This window comes from Narcine bancroftii, chromosome 1 (genome assembly GCF_036971445.1).
Source record: "Narcine bancroftii isolate sNarBan1 chromosome 1, sNarBan1.hap1, whole genome shotgun sequence".
Taxonomy (NCBI): Eukaryota; Metazoa; Chordata; class Chondrichthyes; order Torpediniformes; family Narcinidae; genus Narcine; species Narcine bancroftii.
Genome location: NC_091469.1, coordinates 154,109,577 through 154,130,296, shown reverse-complemented (window position 1 = coordinate 154,130,296; position 20,720 = coordinate 154,109,577). Strand labels below are relative to the sequence as shown.

The 20,720-nt window shown below is 43.1% G+C and overlaps 2 protein-coding genes across 5 annotated transcripts in view; both read right to left on the bottom strand.

The window, feature by feature from the left end:
• poln (polymerase (DNA directed) nu) overlaps nt 1–20,720 on the bottom strand; it is a 512,442-nt gene that overhangs the window by 458,720 nt on the left and 33,002 nt on the right. For all 4 annotated transcript variants that reach the window (XM_069942252.1, XM_069942280.1, XM_069942271.1 and 1 more), the window contains exon 2: nt 4,077–4,220. In XM_069942252.1, coding sequence (XP_069798353.1) covers nt 4,077–4,212 — 136 coding nt within the window. In that variant the 5' untranslated portion in view covers nt 4,213–4,220. The remainder of the gene's footprint in view (nt 1–4,076; nt 4,221–20,720) is intronic.
• The window catches only part of haus3 (HAUS augmin-like complex, subunit 3), a 34,438-nt gene continuing 29,697 nt past the window's right edge, over nt 15,980–20,720 (bottom strand). Inside the window, 1 exon segment of the mRNA XM_069942301.1 lies at nt 15,980–17,347. Coding sequence (XP_069798402.1) covers nt 17,096–17,347 — 252 coding nt within the window. The 3' untranslated portion in view covers nt 15,980–17,095.

The window sequence follows — 20,720 nt, the reverse complement described above, 5'->3', positions numbered from 1 at the left end:
TCATGGCTTCATAAAAAAGCTCTTTTCAAGTCGAGTAGTTCTCCTATAACGTCTGCCCGATGGTAGGAGAGTAAATAGTTCAAGGTTAGGGTGTGTTGCGTCTTTAATGATATTCCTTGCCCTGTCCAAACATCGTCCCCTATAGATAGATTCAATGGTAGGCAATTGCATTCCAACAATCCTTTGGGCAGTTTCCTCTACTGTTCCCGCTGGAGTTCCTCTCTATCTTGTGCAGAACAATTTCCAGACCATAGAACATTATCAAATAGTACAGCACACGAGCAGGCCCTTCACCCCACATATGATGTCCGAATCAAATTAAACTCCACTGCTTGAACATGATAGATGTCCCTCTCTTCCTTTCACATTCATGTGTGTCACAATGCCTCTTAAATACTACTCTGGTACTGTATCGGCTTCCACCACTAATCCTGGCGACCCATTCCAGGCACCCGCCACTTTGTGTAAAAATATGTCATGCATATCTTCTTAAAACTTCCTCCTCTTCAGGAAAACGTTTCTACTCAATGTCTTGAGTTAAACTTTTTTTTTATATATACAGCATGGTAGAAGCCAATGACACCAAAATAAACCTCATGTTTTGGAGGGTGAGAGGAAAGTGGAGCACCTGGAGGAAACCCACACAGATAGAGGGAGAACATAAACTCCTTACATTTAGCGCCAGATTCAAACCTGGGTTGCTTGCGCTGCAATAGTGTCGTGCTAACCATAAACTGGACAAATGAAAAATCACCATTATTTTATCTCATTTTTGGGAGGGATATTTATCAATGAAGTCAATGAACATCCTGATGTGGAAAAATATTGGCATTCCAATATCACTGGGTCCAATTCTGGGAAGCACTAGGACTGCAGCAACAAGAATTTACCACCACCTTCTGACGGATAAGAAATGCTGGCCTTTTCTGCAATGCAAGTAATTTTTTTTAGAAAGCTGTTTAATATCAATTTCCAAATAGTCCTAATATTTATTACTGCCAAGAAAAAGCTGCTGGAGGAACTCAGCATGTCAGCTAGAATCCATAGATAGAAGTGGTTTCAGGTCAAGACCTGTTATCTGGACTAAGTTAAAGAAAAAGCTGATATTATGTATGTAAAGGGGGAACAGAAGCTAGGGGAGAGGACAAGTGGTGTCAAGGTACAGGACAGAAAGCAAGAGAAATAAAGAAACAGGTTGAGGTAGAAACCACTTGGAAAATATTTCATGATTCTCATATTCTCCTGTTGAGTTTCTCTGCACTTTTGTGCACTACACTCGACCTCAGCATCTGCACACTTCTTGTTTACCTTCATTATTTTAGGTTATTTTTCTAGGATCCTGATATCTGTATCAGACGGTTTGATATTTCATGGAAATTTTATCTTCATTAATTGTGAGTAAAATAAATGAGTTAAGACTCTAAACAGAGGAAGCTACAGAATTTCAAATGGGCAATTGGCATGTCATGAATTGTTTTGCTTAAAGTAAGATCTAAACTCAATTACAAAATATTTTACAATTTATAGTTAGATCTGTTAAAAATTTTACATACCCCGATAATTGCTCAAAATATATACACAAGATGTATATATTTAATAAAGGAAAACACTTGTTAGAAATAGGCTATGGGTGTTATTAAATATTTTTTAAAAACTGCATTTCTATATTTAACTCTGATTTAATATTCACAGAATCTATTTATGTCCCTGGCAATAGCAGCATCTGAGCTGGGCAGACAGATGTCGACCAAGATGGTGGCCTGGGACCACACATAGAACAGTCTCAATAAGGAAGGCAAAGTTTTTTTCATTGCTGGACATTAGTGAATAAGATAGATATATATGGCAACCAATGGTTTCATGATTAAGTTTACTGAGACTTTTTTTTTAATCTTAATTCTTAAGTTACCAGACTAGTAGCTAGAGTTTTAGGCTATTGATCTCACCTCATCAGATGAGGGGAATTTAAGTTCAAGTAATTAAATAAAATCTGCAAGTAGTCTCCCCAATGAACAGCCTTAAATAACCTGGAGCAATCCTACACCCCTCCAACCTATCAAAAAAAAAGACGTTTCAGCAAGCTACTAAATCAAAACAATGTATTTCCATATAACCATATAACCGTTTACAGCACGGAAACAGGCCATGTCGGCCCTTCAAGTCCGTACCGGTTCACTTGAACAACTAGAAGACCTGAAGACATATGAGCAGAAATAGGCTAATTCAGCTCATCGAGTCTCCTGTGCCATTTAATCATGAGCTAATCCATTTTCCCACTCAGCCTTCTCCCCATAACCTTTCATGTCCTGGCTAATCAAGAACATATCTAATGGCCTGGCCTCTACAACTGCCTATGGCCAAAAATTCCACAGATTTTTCAACCTCTGGCTGAAGAAATTCCTCCACATTTCTGTTCTAAGCGGACACACTTCAATCCAGAAGTTGTGCCCTCTTCTCCTAGTCTAAGATGCCATAGGTGCTCTGTGGTTAGTAAGAGATTACTTAAGATGGTACTTAGGTGGAGAAAAAAGATTGAAAAAACTGTCCTAGACTTTCCCACCATGAGAAACAACCTTTCTACACCTACTCTGTCCATGCCTTTCAACATGTGAAATGTTTCAATGAGATCTACCCACCATCCCCCCATTCTCCTAAATTCCAACAAATACAGGCCAAGAGCAGTTAAACGCTCCTCATATGATAATCTTTTCATTCCCAGAATCATCCTAGTGAACTTCCTTTTACCCTTCTCCAAAGTCAGCACATTTTCTTAATTGAGGAGCCCAAAACTGCTCACAATACTCCAAGTGACGTTGCACCAGTGCCTTATAAAGCCTCAACATCACATCCCTGCTCTTATATTCTATTCCTCTTGAAATGAAAGCGAACATTGCATTTGCTTTCTTCACCACCGTCTCCACATGCAAGTTTACCTTCAGAGACTCCTGCATGAGAATTCCCAGGTTCCTTTGCATCTGGGTATTTTCATTTTCTCCTTATTTAAAAAATAGTCTGCTTGTTTATTTTCTAACCAAAGTGCCTGACCATATACTGTCTGACATTACATTTCATTTGCCACTTTTCTGCCCATTCTCCTAATTTTGTCCAAGTCCTTCCACAGCCTCCATGTTTCCTCTACACTACCTGCTCCTCCACCTACCTTTTTGTATCATCTGCGAACTTGGCCACAAAGCCATTAATTCCAAAATCAAAATCATTAATATACCATCAAGAGAAGCGGCTCCAACACTGGTCCCTGTGGACCATCACTGACAACTGGCAGCCAATCAGAATATGATCCATGTATTACAACTCGCTGCTTCCTGCCAATCAGGTAATGCTCTACCACACCTGTATGTTTCCTGTTATACCATGGGCTCTTAGCTTGTCAAGTAGCCTCAGGTGTGGCACCTATCAAACGGCTTCTGAAAATCGAAATACACAGCATCCACTTATGCAGCCTGCTTGCCCTTCCTCAAAGAATTCCAATTAATTTGTCAAGCAAGACTTTCCCTTAAGGAAAACCATGCTGGTTTTGGCCTACCCTGTTATGTGCCTCCAAGTACTCCATAACCTCATCCTTTTCTGCAACTTTCTTTCCCACCACTGATGTCAGGATAACCGGCCTATAATTTCCTTTCTGCTGTCAACTCCCTCCCCTTTCTTGAGATTTGCAATTTCCCAGTCTTCTGGGGTCATGCCAGAATCTATCGATACCTGAAAGATCATTACCAATCCTTCCACAATCTCTACCACCACTTCTTTTTCAGAACCCAAAGGTGCAATCCATCTGGTCCAGATTTATCCACCTTGAGACCAGCTTTCTAAGCATCTTCTCCCTTAAATAGTAACTGCATTCACTTCCCTTCCCTGATACCCTTCAACACCTGGCACACTCCTAGTGTCTTCCATAGTGAGACTGATACAAAATACTCATTTAGTTCCTCTGCTATCTCCTAGTGTCCCATGATAATCTATATTCTGGGATAGCTCAAGATTTAAATTTAATAGGATATTTATGTAAGGCTGCAAAAACCAAACTGGGATTTCCAGGAAGACCTTGAGTGACAACTCACAGCATTTGTTGTCTCCTGATTTTTGCATTCTCCTTGTATGCTCAGATCGAATGGCTTTGATTATCTGTTGAGCATGCGTAGATATTTGTTTGTGATCCAGTCCAGCACACCAACCATGTGACTCTTTGTTCTCCATCTCATTTCCTGGATGCGAACCAAACAGAAAGAGAAAAATATATATACACATAAATCTTGACTGCGTTAATATTCTTAAAACTCTTTTATGTGAGTCGTCACAGAATAAACATTAACATTCTGCAAAAAAGTTGTAAATAACTGAACGCACCTTTTATCACTTTTCGTGGTTCTCCAGCACATTTATTTATATCAAACCATTACTTGATGACCGTGTTTTTACGAGCAATTCAAATATAATCTATTTCCAATTATTTGTTTACAGCCTTGTTGTTTTAATGACTTGTAATAAGCAATGCATTTAAAATTAAAGGATGAATTAATGACCTTGGGTAAAATGAAACAGCTTGGTTGTACAATAAGAATCATTGTTTAAGGTTTTCGATGTACAGCAGAATGTGTTATACTCGATAAGTAAAAGCTCAGTTTAAAAACTTTAAGTACTGAATAAATCTACTTTATTACTGAGATCTTAAAACTTCACAACTTAATTCAAAAGATCTTTCCATGACATTTGAAATTAATATTTTACAATCCATGCATCTATGATAAATAGATCACAAGCAATGCATTGAACGACGCTAATTTATTCTTCTTTGTAACTGTCATCGATAATGATGGTAAAATATGTCCAAAACTGTTAACACATTTAGTTGTTCCATCCTAGAAGAGAGTATCTTGCATTGTAGATCGGCAGCAATGGAAATTCACCAAGGCAATGTTTTTTTTCTTTTAAAACACTATATTTATTAATAGTGTGTGTGTGTGTGTGTGTGTGTGTGTGTGTGTGTGTGTGTGCGCGCGCGCGTGCGCGCCTGGAAAGTTCTTCCAAAGTTCAGCCTTAGAAATCCAGTGAAGAAACGCAGACTTGTAAACTGATGCACAGAAGTAATAATGAAGGAGTTGGGTGAGACTGAGCAACCGGACTGCTGAAAACTCACGAATCCTTGCCGGGTTTCTTCCAGGGAAATATCCTTTTGTCACAACTCCCCTTTTCCTTGCATAGAGGAAACAAAACGCATGACTTCCATGATGCTTCCAAAACCCAAATACAGGTCACCTTTGGTCACGGTGGGGTTCAATAATTCTCCTGACAGGGAGAATCATCCGAATTATCCATTACCAGTCATTCCTGCTCCTTATTCAATGAGACGGTCACTGTTCCACACACATGACTCTCTCACCACCTGCGTCTCTGGAAAAGGCAACAAACGTTCTTTCTCCTCTCCAAAGTAGCGAATTTGGATACAACCTGTACTAGCTGTTGTCACCCAGTCTCTCCAAAGCAATGAATGGTTGCAGCTTGTACTAGCCCTTAGTGATACTCACACTAAATGAAACAGAATAGTACAAATTGTGTTTCATATTACTGTATTTTTCAAATCAATAACCCTCCAAGACTCTATTCAACAACATTTAACTTTTTTTCATGATTATATACTACAGATGTATCATTTATCTAATTGTGTTTCTGCCCCGGAGGACAGAATGCTGTTTCGTCAGATTGTATTTTTGCAATAGAATAAACATGAACATGATTTTCTCTTTATCTGGTTTAGTTGGTTTCTGAAATTGTGTTTTGAAATAAACAGGAGTCCAATTGGGATCATTCGAATGGAAAGACTGGGAATGGAGAGGAAAGGGGGGGAGATGTGGAGAGGGATGAGGATGAATATTAGGTGTTGCTCCTCCAATTTGCAGGTGTCCTTGGGTTGACAGTACACAAGGCCATTCACAGAGGTATCCCACCTCTTGTGTCTGCTGATGTGCCCTCCCTCCCTTATTACCTGTTTTTCGCATGATGCTCCTACCACCCCCACCCCCACCCCACACACAAACACACACACACCCCCCCCCCCCCATTTGTTTGGCTATCTCCCAACATTTTGCTCATGTCCTGATGAAAATACAGATGAGCTTCTCCAGCATTGTGTTTTTACTTCAATCACGGGGTCTGCAGACTTTTACCAAGGTGAAGGGGGAAGTCTGAGGTTTTATTATAGGGTTCCCAACTAACTGAACAGCAAATATTCCTGAACATACATCATGCCAGTAAAATAATGCTCCTTTGCTCTGTTCTAACTGATCTCTCCCTGGTCATTCGGTACACTGGATTTACAGCTGGCGTCATCACAAAAGGAACTTTCTCACTATACCTCAATAAACATAAATGTGAACTTGAAGCTTGAACATTTTTCTCATGTTTCATGTATTGAGATGACAGATTTTCCATTAAATGCTGTATTTGGTCAAATGATTGACAACAGCAAATATATACTAGCAACTTCAGTCCAAGATCAAAGAATGTGATTATTTAAGGAGCGGTGACAGATCATGGATATCAACATTTGGTGGATGGGTGAAGGGGTTGGGGGAGTTTTGGGGAGAAAGGTGGTAACGACAACACAGGCAATAGGATGGAAATGAAATCCAAAACGGCCTATATCATGGGTATGCAAATGAGGAGAAAGGAAAACCAATCCTAATGGAAATTTCCTGGACGACCATAAATTTGAAATGCTTAGCTTTACAAGGCAACAATCTATTGCAAATAAACATACAAAATTAATCTGAGCATTACTGGGGTTTTTTTTAACATTCATTGAAAAGAGTTGATATACATTTGAAAATCTAACCTACTCCCTGTTGTTTTGGGAGCTCACAAGTGCATTCAAAAAATGGCTGCTGCAATCAAACTGATGACACTACCATAACTTTAAAAAAATGTAAGTAATCCATAATTCCCAACATTCATAGGTGCTGTGGTTAATAAGGAATTACTTAAGGTGGTACGTGCGATGACAAAAAAGGTTTAGAACCACTGGTGTAGGGACACAATTAGAGCAAAGCGGTGTGAATTAAATTAGCCATACATACTGGCCGATAGTAGGACACAGAACAGGCCTTTCACCCCTCACACCCCTCAATGTTGTGCCAACCTATATATTCCTAACAAAAAAAAACTAAACTCTTCCTACCCTCATAAGCCTTTTTTTTCAACCATGTGCTTGTCTAAGAGTCTCTTAAAAGACCCTAATTTTTCATCCTCCACCACTACCCCTGGCAATGCATTCCAGGGACCCACAACTCTGTGTAAAAAAAACACATCCCTGTTGCCTCCCCTGAACTTTCCTCCCTTCACTTTAGAGATATAGCCTCTCCCGCCATGAGAAAATAGATGCTGGCTGTCCATCTTACCCATGCCTCTCAGAATCTTGTAGGCCTCTATTAAGTCACCTCTCATCCTTCTTTGCTCCAAAGAAAAAAGTCCTAGCTCTGCAAACATTATCTCATATTTTCCAATCCAGGCAACATCCTGGTAAATCGTCTCTGCACCCATAACTTCCACATCCTTCCTGTTATGAAGTGACCAGAACTGAACCCAAGATTCTAAGTGTGTCTCACCAGAGATTTGTTCTGAGTCCCTCCAGCTTCTCTGTGCTCAATCATTAGGCTATTATTTAAAAGATACTACCAAATTCAGTTCTTGAATCCCTTAATTTTTCATCCTGTGCCAAATTAGAAAATGTATAATTTGACTCAATTCAAAGATGGGCCATTTTGCTCGCCGCATACAACAACGATTTAAAACATAAACCAGCTACACAAAACAATGATGCTGATGCGCTTTTTCACCTGCCCCTACCAGAAACTAAACGGAAAATCAAGATAATTAAATAGACTTCGCTGTTTATCTATTACAGCAAAAACAATCAGTAAAGTACAAAAAGCTATACTATCAAGGGTCCTCTACTTCACGTCAAATGGGTGGCCCAAGGCCGAAACGACATCAGAAGAACTAAAACCTTACTATGCAAGATGCTGTGAAATATCAGTTGAGGAAGGTTGTTCATTGTGAGGAACCAGAAAATCATCCCTACAAAATGACAAACAACTATATTAACAGAACTCCACAACCACCCAGGGATGGTTTGAATGAAGGTGTTGGCACACGAAGGTGGCCCTCAATGGGCCATTGAACAAGCTGAAAGAAGATGCGACATTTGTCAAGATGTGCAACCCCGAGCCCCTCAAGCCAAAGCGAATCCTTGGATCACAACACTTCCATAGGATTCACATTGATTTTGCTGGTCAATGCACACTCCAAATGGCCAGTGGTAGTATACACGAGGAAAACAACGACAGACCAGGAAATTGAACAATTGCAAAGTATATTTGCAATTTGAACTAGCTTCCGATAATGGTCCAGTTTGTATCGGAGGCTTTTAAAGTATTCCTACAGATTAACAGTATTTGACATGTCCTGTCAGCACCCTACCATCCAAGCATAAAAGGGGAAGCAGAACATTTTGTACAGGACTTCAAAAAAGTAAGGAAAACTAAGAAATACTTAATTACATCATGGAGCCTCAAAATTGCAGATTTTGTTAGGCTATACAAACGCACCTCACTCTACTACAAAAAGAACACCAGTTGAATTGATGTTTCAATGTAAAAATTTTCCTTTGAATTGAACAAACCACATCTCCCAGTAAACCTACCAGATCGCTAAAAGTGGGAGACACAGTACTGGTACAAGACAACTGGGATAATAGGGAGCCATGGGTGAGGGAAGTTAACCTTAAAAAGATTAAGTCCTTGTCCTTATTCCATACTGGTACAAACTAAAATATGGAAACATATAGACCAGTTGACAGCAGTGGATGATCCTATGGGCACACCCATGGCTCATGTTCCTCACGAGGTTCCTGACGAAATCCCTTGAGCCCATGCTACTGTCAACATTCCAGAAATATCTTCAGCTGTCTCAACTGAACTGCCCTCAGTCAAGCAGTCCCATAACTCCTCAGAGGACCTTCATGACTCAACCAAGCACCCCTTCACCACGTCCTGCTCCATCCTACAGTCCTATGCCATGCTCAAATGGGGGTTGCCAAAGACAAATTTCACAGACCTCACCATCATCCGAGCTATTACCACCAAAGGCAAAGAGTCCAGAGAATTCGCAAAGTACCCCGGTGGAGCCTACCTCTCTGAGACGATCAAAGAGAGAAAAGCATTCTCCTGAGCGATTGAAAGGCAATGTTCAATGACTTGGAAATCCAACACATCATACTTATTTTATAATTGCTCATAATCCTCACCCTTGGTCTACAGCAGGGGTTCCCAACCTGGGGTACATGTACCCCCAGCGGTCCATTTGCACTTTTCAGGGGGAACATTGGGTCTGAGAGAATAGCCACTACTGTACAATACATGGTGTTGGAATCTGCAGTCAGATTGCACGGGAACCTACAAAAATGCCCAAGGGGTACAGAGGAATAAAAAGGTTGGGAACCCCCTGGTCTACAGGAACAACATAGTTTTTTAGATTAGTAATAGTTCTGCCTGTACGTTATTTGCACAATGCATTTATTTTGTGGGAGGAGAAGAGGGTTAGGTATTTATGCCTATGTGGGGAGGAGAAGAGGGTTAGGTATTTATGCCTACGTGGGGAGGAGAAGAGGGTTAGGTATTTATGCCTACGTGGGGAGGAGAAGAGGGTTAGGTATTTATGCCTACGTGGGGAGGAGAAGAGGGTTAGGTATTTATGCCTACGTGGGGAGGAGAAGAGGGTTAGGTATTTATGCCTATGTGGGGAGGAGAAGAGGGTTAGGTATTTATGCCTACGTGGGGAGGAGAAGAGGGTTAGGTATTTATGCCTACATGGAGAGGAGAAGAGGGTTAGGTATTTATGCCTACGTGGGGAGAAGAGGGTTAGGTATTTATGCCTACGTGGGGAGAAGAGGATTAGGTATTTATGCCTACGTGGGGAGAAGAGGGTTAGGTATTTATGCCTACGTGGGAAGGAGAAGAGGGTTAGGTATTTATGCCTACGTGGGGAGGAGAAGAGGGTTAGGTATTTATGCCTACGTGGGGAGGAGAAGAGGGTTAGGTATTTATGCCTATGTGGGGAGGAGAAGAGGGTTAGGTATTTATGCCTACGTGGGGAGAAGAGGGTTAGGTATTTATGCCTATGTGGGGAGGAGAAGAGGGTTAGGTATTTATGCCTACGTGGGGAGAAGAGGGTTAGGTATTTATGCCTACGTGGGGAGGTGAAGAGGGTTAGGTATTTATGCCTACGTGGGAAGGAGAAGAGGGTTAGGTATTTATGCCTACGTGGGGAGGAGAAGAGGGTTAGGTATTTATGCCTACGTGGGGAGGAGAAGAGGGTTAGGTATTTATGCCTACGTGGGGAGGAGAAGAGGGTTAGGTATTTATGCCTACGTGGGGAGGAGAAGAGGGTTAGGTATTTATGCCTATGTGGGGAGGAGAAGAGGGTTAGGTATTTATGCCTATGTGGGGAGGAGAAGAGGGTTAGGTATTTATGCCTACATGGAGAGGAGAAGAGGGTTAGGTATTTATGCCTACGTGGGGAGAAGAGGGTTAGGTATTTATGCCTACGTGGGGAGAAGAGGATTAGGTATTTATGCCTACGTGGGGAGAAGAGGGTTAGGTATTTATGCCTACGTGGGAAGGAGAAGAGGGTTAGGTATTTATGCCTACGTGGGGAGGAGAAGAGGGTTAGGTATTTATGCCTACGTGGGGAGGAGAAGAGGGTTAGGTATTTATGCCTATGTGGGGAGGAGAAGAGGGTTAGGTATTTATGCCTACGTGGGGAGAAGAGGGTTAGGTATTTATGCCTATGTGGGGAGGAGAAGAGGGTTAGGTATTTATGCCTACGTGGGGAGAAGAGGGTTAGGTATTTATGCCTACGTGGGGAGGTGAAGAGGGTTAGGTATTTATGCCTACGTGGGAAGGAGAAGAGGGTTAGGTATTTATGCCTACGTGGGGAGGAGAAGAGGGTTAGGTATTTATGCCTACGTGGGGAGGAGAAGAGGGTTAGGTATTTATGCCTATGTGGGGAGGAGAAGAGGGTTAGGTATTTATGCCTACGTGGGGAGAAGAGGGTTAGGTATTTATGCCTACGTGGGGAGGTGAAGAGGGTTAGGTATTTATGCCTACGTGGGGAGAAGAGGATTAGGTATTTATGCCTACGTGGGGAGAAGAGGGTTAGGTATTTATGCCTACGTGGGAAGGAAAAGAGGGTTAGGTATTTATGCCTACGTGGGGAGGAGGAGGGTTAGGTAGTTATGCCTACGTGGGGAGGAGAAGAGGGTTAGGTATTTATGCCTACGTGGGGAGGAGGAGGGTTAGGTATTTATGCCTACGTGGGGAGGAGAAGAGGGTTAGGTATTTATGCCTACGTGGGGAGGAGGAGGGTTAGGTATTTATGCCTACGTGGGGAGGAGAAGAGGGTTAGGTATTTATGCCTACGTGGGGAGGAGAAGAGGGTTAGGTATTTATGCCTACGTGGGGAGGAGAAGAGGGTTAGGTATTTATGCCTATGTGGGGAGGAGAAGAGGGTTAGGTATTTATGCCTATGTGGGGAGGAGAAGAGGGTTAGGTATTTATGCCTACATGGAGAGGAGAAGAGGGTTAGGTATTTATGCCTACGTGGGGAGAAGAGGGTTAGGTATTTATGCCTACGTGGGGAGAAGAGGATTAGGTATTTATGCCTACGTGGGGAGAAGAGGGTTAGGTATTTATGCCTACGTGGGAAGGAGAAGAGGGTTAGGTATTTATGCCTACGTGGGGAGGAGAAGAGGGTTAGGTATTTATGCCTACGTGGGGAGGAGAAGAGGGTTAGGTATTTATGCCTATGTGGGGAGGAGAAGAGGGTTAGGTATTTATGCCTACGTGGGGAGAAGAGGGTTAGGTATTTATGCCTATGTGGGGAGGAGAAGAGGGTTAGGTATTTATGCCTACGTGGGGAGAAGAGGGTTAGGTATTTATGCCTACGTGGGGAGGTGAAGAGGGTTAGGTATTTATGCCTACGTGGGAAGGAGAAGAGGGTTAGGTATTTATGCCTACGTGGGGAGGAGAAGAGGGTTAGGTATTTATGCCTACGTGGGGAGGAGAAGAGGGTTAGGTATTTATGCCTATGTGGGGAGGAGAAGAGGGTTAGGTATTTATGCCTACGTGGGGAGAAGAGGGTTAGGTATTTATGCCTACGTGGGGAGGTGAAGAGGGTTAGGTATTTATGCCTACGTGGGGAGAAGAGGATTAGGTATTTATGCCTACGTGGGGAGAAGAGGGTTAGGTATTTATGCCTACGTGGGAAGGAAAAGAGGGTTAGGTATTTATGCCTACGTGGGGAGGAGGAGGGTTAGGTAGTTATGCCTACGTGGGGAGGAGAAGAGGGTTAGGTATTTATGCCTACGTGGGGAGGAGGAGGGTTAGGTATTTATGCCTACGTGGGGAGGAGAAGAGGGTTAGGTATTTATGCCTACGTGGGGAGGAGGAGGGTTAGGTATTTATGCCTACGTGGGGAGGAGAAGAGGGTTAGGTATTTATGCCTACGTGCGTATAATATTGTCACTCTTATATACTGTGTATCACGGGCAACCATTTTAGTTCTGTATTAAAGAATGAATGAAGCACCACATCTCAGTGTGCAGTGTTTGTCCTTGAAACATCAAATACATAACAATCTCTATATCCATTACACCAAAAGACGCCTGGTGTGAAAAAGAAGTGAGTAGCAAATGTTACAGGAGAAGCTGAACAAAGCCAGTGATAACAAGAGACGAATTTCCCACTAGTGCAATGACTAGCTGAGAATATTACACTCTGCACTCAACTTGGAAACATCAAATGGCAGCAGCAAAGACTTGGGAAACAAGAAATTCTCCCTGATCTATGCTTCATTCTTTTTCAGGGGCTGAGCATCCCAGATTGACTGACAGCACAATAGATCTTGCAGTTAGTTCAAAGGAAACCTTTCACTGTTCAATACAGTGGACAACTGGGCAAACTAAAAGTATTTTCTGAACTAGATATTAAAAACAAAAGAAATGGACAGTTGCATGCAAGTGGAAACTGGAATGTTAAAGAAATGTGAGCAGAAGATCATCTGATGAATACTGAATAAGTTGCTTTAAATATGCCACACTAAATCGTCTGAGCATAAAATTCAGAGTTCCGTTACAAGATGACGATGTGTAGCGTTAATAGTCCTCAAGAAACAAAGAACCCTAATAACTGAAATTTGTCGCTCAGCAACTCAGGCACTCTGGCTAAACTCTACACATTATGTCATAAATCAGAGGGCATATATAACAATGCATGTCTGAGTGCTGAGTTACCTTCTGCCATATTATCATCTCAAGTTTAAGGTTGACCATTTCACAAGGGTACATATTTAGTCTACACTTAACAAATAAAGAGCACTGTTATTCAAACTGGCAATGTGACCAGAACAGACAGGAGTTTAAGCAAATGCCGTTCACTTGGTCTTTGAACTTCTGGAGGCTATTTTTCCTGCTTGTAATGCTAATAGAAATCAACCAGCAAAAGCCTTAATTAAAGAAATGTCAAGGAAGTCAATCTCATCACCTTTCCCTCCAGGTTATAAAGTCTTATGCATCTTTTGTAATAAATGCATAATTAGTCCCAGAGGCTGACAATTGATCCCCTTCAAATATTTTAAGGTACCAGTCATCTTTAAGCACCCTACAATCATTGCCTTCTTGGCCAGAACTTGCAACATTAAATACTCTTTTACTTGGGTTCTTTTCCAATTTGCTTAAAACTCTGTTTATATTTTATTAATTTATTTACAATCTGGAAATCCCTGGCAAGGCCTGCAATTATTGCCATAAAACACTAAAGTCTGCAAACTGTGATTTTAGTGAAAACAGAGATTGCTGGAGGAACTCAGCCAGTCTTGCAGCATCCATAATAAGATATATTACTGACGTTTTGGGCCTGAGCGCTTCTTCAAGGTACCCCAAAATGTCAGTAATCTCTTTGCCTCCTATGGACACTGCATGACTGGTTGAGTTCCTCCCACATCTGTTTTAACAGCATTTATTGCCATCCTTAATTCCCTGCATTACAGTATGCTCATTAAAGGAGTGGGGGCCTCTATTTTGAACCAGAGTTCTGTGTTGGTACTTACCAACATATTAAAAGATCCCTTACTCCCTCCCATCCAGTCACACTCTCTTCTCCCACTTTCCTTTGGGCAGAAGAGCTTGAAAACACAAACTTCCAGTTTATTTTGTTATTTGTTAAATGTTAAATTTAGACATGCAGCACAGGCCCTTTCAGCCCACAGACCCATGCCGCCTAAATACAAAAAGCTGTCGCCCGGCTGCGCACGGCTGTCGCCCGGCTGCGCACGGCTGTCGCCCGGCTGCGCCCGGCTGTCGCCCGGCTGTCGCCCGGCTGCGCCCGGCTGTCGCCCGGCTGCGCCCGGCTGTCGCCCGGCTGCGCCCGGCTGTCGCCCGGCTGCGCCCGGCTGCGCCCGGCTGTCGCCCGGCTGTCGCCCGGCTGCGCACGGCAGTCGCCCGGCTGCGCACGGCTGTCGCCCGGCTGTCGCCCGGCTGCGCACGGCTGTCGCCCGGCTGCGCACGGCTGTCGCCCGGCTGCGCACGGCTGTCGCCCGGCTGTCGCCCGGCTGCGCACGGCTGTCGCCCGGCTGCGCACGGCTGTCGCCCGGCTGCGCACGGCTGTCGCCCGGCTGCGCACGGCTGTCGCCCAGCTGCGCACGGCTGTCGCCCAGCTGCACACAGCAGCGGTGGGGAGGTGTCGGGGACCGGCGGCAGCGGTGGGGAGGTGTCGGGGACCGGCGGCAGCGGTGGGGAGGTGTCGGGGACCGGCGGCAGCGGTGGGGAGGTGTCGGGGACCGGCGGCAGCGGTGGGGAGGTGTCGGGGACCGGCGGCAGCGGTGGGGAGGTGTCGGGGACCGGCGGCAGCGGTGGGGAGGTGTCGGGGACCGGCGGCAGCGGTGGGGAGGTGTCGGGGACCGGCGGCAGCGGTGGGGAGGTGTCGGGGACCGGCGGCAGCGGTGGGGAGGTGTCGGGGACCGGCGGCAGCGGTGGGGAGGTGTCGGGGACCGGCGGCAGCAGGTGCTACTTTACTGTTTTTTGGGGGTTTTTTTCAGTTTTGTTCCGATAACCAAAAAATAAACCCAATAACCGAACAAGGTCTAGTCCTGGGCATTTCGGATATGGGCAATTGCACTGTACTAAATTCTGATTTATGAAGGCAAAAAGGAAATATTTGTGCTTCAATATTTATACTTGGAAGTTCTCCAATAGCTCAGTGGTTAGAACACTGGTCTTGTAAACCAGGGGTTGCAAGTTCATTCCTTGCTAGGGGCTCATCTCTGTGAGGGGCACTGGACAAAATGGTGACTCTCTGTCTTCCTTACGATAGACAAAGTTAAAGAAATTCATGCATGTTACATTCTAAAGGCAGTATTACATGACAATAATGGAACCTCTTCCTTTTAGTGGTACATGTTGCATTCCATGTATCAGCATTTGCCTGTGTTTTCTAGGTCTTGCTGCATGCAACTAGAATTGAACATAGTGCAACGCTCAGCAATACAGTTAAGGCAAACCTGAATAGGATGAAGTCCCAAGGCTGAAGGGCAATAGTTATGGTCACTAAGTCTCCAATCACAACAACTGCCTTCTTGAGTGTCAACCAGGTTACCGATTATTCAGAGTAAACTCACTGGGTGGTCATTCCTCAGACTGGATGAGTGCTGTTTTTTGGCAAGTAGACAAGAATAACTTTAAATATCATTGTGTAGATTCTAGTGCCATAACTTTCGGCTGTATTGCTTGTAGCCATTCCCTGATAATATGGGAGTGAATCACATTGACTAAAGGTTGCCTCTGTTCAAGAGAGCCAAAATCTACACATAATCTACATCATGTTACCTGCAAATGAATAAATCAGACCACTGAAAACAAAGTGGAACCCAAAGGGCCAGATGAATGTATTTAATACTGCAAGCCAGTTCATTATGGATCACACGTGACTTGGTGCATGTCCATGAGCAGAGAAGACAGTCATAGATTCTTTACCACCAAGCTCCATTGCACAAGAAGGGAAGCAAAGAACATACTGACACATGCCGCTGGCAATTCTGAACAGAACTACTAGTTAGTCAACATAGGACTATAGAACTTTACAGTGCAGAAAGAGGCTCTTCAGCCCATCCAGTCCATGCCAAACCATCAGTGCAAACTGCCCAAATTAATCTCATGGCACACCTCATGGATGCAACAGTTTTCTATCATTAGATTTCTATTTACCAAAATTTATCTTCCATCCCAAATTATTCTGAACCAAATGGCTTGGAAGGCTATTTCAATGAGATAGCAAAGAGTCATCCATCTCAGTAGTTGGGAGAGACTAGACAAAGGTGGCCAATTTCATATTAGCAAATAAGATCAGTTTTTAAACATTTCAACAGTTTCATAGTCATCACTGCAGAAAGTGACTTTCTAAATCAACTATTTTTAAAACTCACCAGAGAGCAATGTGATTGCATTGAGATCACCAGTCTAATTCTAATAAAGTAAATATTTGTGCCACTCTATTCGACCTGAAGTAGCTAACATGAACCTCTAGTCTTTACCTTCCAAAAATGGTGATTTACACAAAATTATTGCAAGCAATCCCTTCTCTCCTATTTGGTTACAAACAGCCACAACAGTTCAGTGATCTGTCAAATATTTTGGAATGCATCTTTAAATGAAAAAGGCAGAATGTAATGTTAAATTTATTTTTTCCACAAGTCAACAAAAATATTACCCAGGTGCAGATTTAAATTTAAAACATAATCAAACTTCAAAGTCAGAACTAAGTTCTGCCCAACACACATATGGCCTTGGCTGAAATTTAATTAAGGTTAAAATTATGCATTTCAAGCAAAAAAGCAGTTTGGAAAAACTCTACTCGAAATGTTCATGAAATATTCATAAGATGAGGGGCTTTGATACAAGATACAGTTTTCTAATGTACATTCTTAACCAGGTAACCACAATTGATGTTAGAGAAGTTATTATTTAGAGGGACACTCAGTCAAGTTTTCCACTTGAAGACTCCAATCCAATGCTCTGAGTCTGAACTTTTCTCTCGAGATCCTCCACAATCTTCTTCAGTTGATCAGGATCTTGAAAGAAATGGACGTACAGAATTCTCTCCTCTCTGCAACCAAAGTTGCTTGCCAACATTTGGCGTTTCGACTTGATATCTTCGGTTATACTCCCGATGATCTGGGTTAGTCGCTGCAATTGACTTTCCAATTTTTGAAGAGGTTCAGACAGCTCCTACAAAATAAGAACAGTTTAAATCAAAAGCAGGGGTTTTAACTAATCACTGAAACACGAGTGCAAATACCGTTCTTTGGAAGTTCAATATGAAGAATGGGAGCAGGTCATGTGAAAAAAATCATAATCAAAGTGAACATGGTTTCATAAAAGGGAAATGCTGTTTAAAAAAAGCTATTTTTGAGAGTGTAAAGCAGAAATGGAAGGGGAACCATAGATGTCAGAAGACATATATTTGAGAAAGGTTGCAAGGACACGCCAGGAACTACAGACCAGCAAGTTTATCATCAATCATGGGTAAGCCCCTGAAAGGGATTCAGACAGATCATGCATTTGGAAAGGCAAGGACAGATGAGGGAGAGTCAGCGTGGCTTGTACATGGGAAATCATGTTTTATCAATTTGAGGGTTTTTTTTTTGCAGAGGTGACCAAGATGATGAGGTTAGTAAATGTTGTCTACATGGACTTTATTGGCCTTTGACAAGATGTCTCATGGTAGGTTGATCGCAAAGGGTAAGCTGGGCAACTGGATAATGTTATGGACCTTGTACAATTTTATTTTTGAGGACAGGACTGAACCTACTGAGGGGGGATTTGACAGCTGCTAGGAGCTGTAATAGCGCTGGGCTACCATTAGGGGACTTTGACAGCTGTCAAATCATGGGAACCACGCATTGGAAGTCCATGGGCTCATAGGAGAGCGAGCCTGCAGCTGCTAACTTCTCCACCAATGGGGAGAGCTGGAGGCAGCATTGGGCAGTTTAAAAACCCCAGCATGCTGGGTTTGAAGAGTTTAGTCGGTGGATTGGACTGCAGGTAGTCAGACAGTCGGTCTGACTGTATGTGCTCACCCAGCAGCTTCAGCAAGCTACATGCTGAGTTGCTTTGTTCACGGGTGCAGGCACTGCCATCTGGGGCTGTATGTCAGTGCTCTCACACAGTATTTTTCAGTGGAGAAAGGAAGACTGTGTTACTTTGTCCATGGGTGTCAGCACTGTTGCTCTGACGAGTTTCGGAAACTCTGATACGCACAGTGTGTGTGGGACTGACCAGTACCTCTCCTGTCCCCTTTCAAGAGGAGAACTTTATGTGACAGAAGTCACAAGACCACTCAAGCCAGGGTATCCAAAGGAAAGGGCTTGTGTGACAGAAGATCACTCGTTAACCCTGAAGAGGGCTTTGGAGGAGTGAATCTCAGGAGATCACTGTGAAAATTCCCAGGTGAAGAAAGTAAAGGTGGTTGTTGCCACATTCGAACCTCAAGTCTGACAGGGTTGAAACTCTATAGGGACCACTGTTATTTGGATATTGCCTCAAACTAAAAGGCCAGTGGGCAAGGAAACAAATAATCCCAATCAGGGAGACCAGATCCGGGAGCTGTTCCTTCTCGACTAACAGATTTGAAGTGACTGGCGTGGGGGTTTTGTTTTGGGAATTTGGGTGATTTTTTGGGGGGGCATTTTAACTTGAACTGTAATGGTCTGGGTTCCAATCCCTCCTCCCCCCCACCCCATCTCCACATACGCTGTACAGTAATCTGTCTGTATTTTTTATATAGAACTGCCATTAAGGCTGGTGTTCGAGTGTTAAGTTTATTGGGTTAATTCTATTACTGTTAGTTTGTTAATAAATGTTGTTTTAAACTTAACCCATTTGTTTATGTGGCCTCCCAATTGCTGCTGGAGACTGTAACAATACTTGGGCCACAAGATGCAAGAGCAGAATCACATCATTTGACCCATTGAGTCTATTCCACCATTTAAAGCAAGTTCATTTTCCTGCCTTCTCCCCAAAACCTATCAACCTCGGCTTTAAATATACCCAATGTCTTGGCCTCTGCAGGCCTGCGGCAACAAATTCCACAGATTCACCACCCTCTGAGTAAAGAAATGTCTTCAGATCTCTGTTCTAATGAGACATCCTTTTATTCTTAGGCAGTGCCTCTGGGTCCTAGACTCTCCCATAATTGGAAATAGCTTCTCCACATCCACCTTATCCAGTCCCTTCAATATTCAGCAATTTCAATGAGATCCCCCCCCCATTCTTCTATACTCCAGTGAGCACAGTCCCAGAACTCTTCATATGTTAATGCTCTCATCTCCGGGATCATATACCATATACCTCTTGTATATCTCCTCTGAACTCTTTCCAAAGCCAGTACATCCTTCCTTAAATATGGAGCCTAAAACCGCTCACAATACTCCAAATGTGGTCTGACCAATGTCTTATAATGACTTAACATTACATCTTTGTCTTTATATTTTATTCCTCTAGAACTGAATTGCCTTTTCCTTCTGACTCAACCTGCAAGTTAACCTTTAGGAAATCCTGCAAGTCCCTCTGGCCCTTTGCTTTCCAAATTCTCTCCGATGTCAAAAATAGTTTATCTATTTTACCAAAGTGCATGACCATACACTTCTGTACAATGTGCTCCATCTGCCACTCCTTTGCCCAATCTTCCAACCTATCCAAGTCTCCGCCGGTTCCTCAACATTACCTGCCCCTGCATCCAACTTCATATCTGCAAACTTGGCCACAAAACCATCTATTCCATCATCCAAATAATTTACATGCAACATGAAAAGTAGCAGACCCAATGCCAACCCTTGCAAAACACCACTACTCATGAGCAACCAGTCAGAAAAGGTCCCTTTTATTCCCACTGTTTGTCTTCTGCCAGTCATTCAATCTTCTATCCATGCTGATATTTTCCATGGTAATATCATGGGTTCCTATCTTGTTTAGCAGCTTCATAGAAACATAGAAAAATAGGTGCAGGAGTAGGCCATTTGGCCCTTCAAGCCTACACCGCCATTCAATATGATTATGGCTGATCAGTGCCCGGTTCCTGCCTTCTCCCCATACCCCTTAGCCACAAGGGCCAAATCTAACCTACTCTTAAATATTGACAAGGAACCAGCCTCAACTACTTCCTGTGGCAAAGAATTCCACAGATCCACTACCCTCTGAGAGAAGAATTTTTTTTATCATCTCAGTCCTAAAAAATGTCCCCCTTATCCTTAAATTGTGATCCCTGGTTCTGGTTTTCCCCAGCATTGGCAACAACCTACCTGTGACTAGTCTGTCTAAACCCTTAAGAATTTTATGTTTCTATAAGATTTCCCCCCTCCCCCTCAATTTTCTAAATTCCAGAGAATCCAACCTTTCTTCATATGCAAGTCCTTCCATCCCTGGAATCAGTCTAGTGAATCTTCTCTGCACCCCCTCCATAGCAAGGATGTCCTTCCTCAGATAAGGAGACCAAAACTGCACACAGTCCTCCAGATGTGGTCTTACCAAGGCCATGTATAGCTGTAGCAGGATCTCTGTACTCCTGTACTCAAATCCTCTTGCTAGGAATGCCAACATAGCA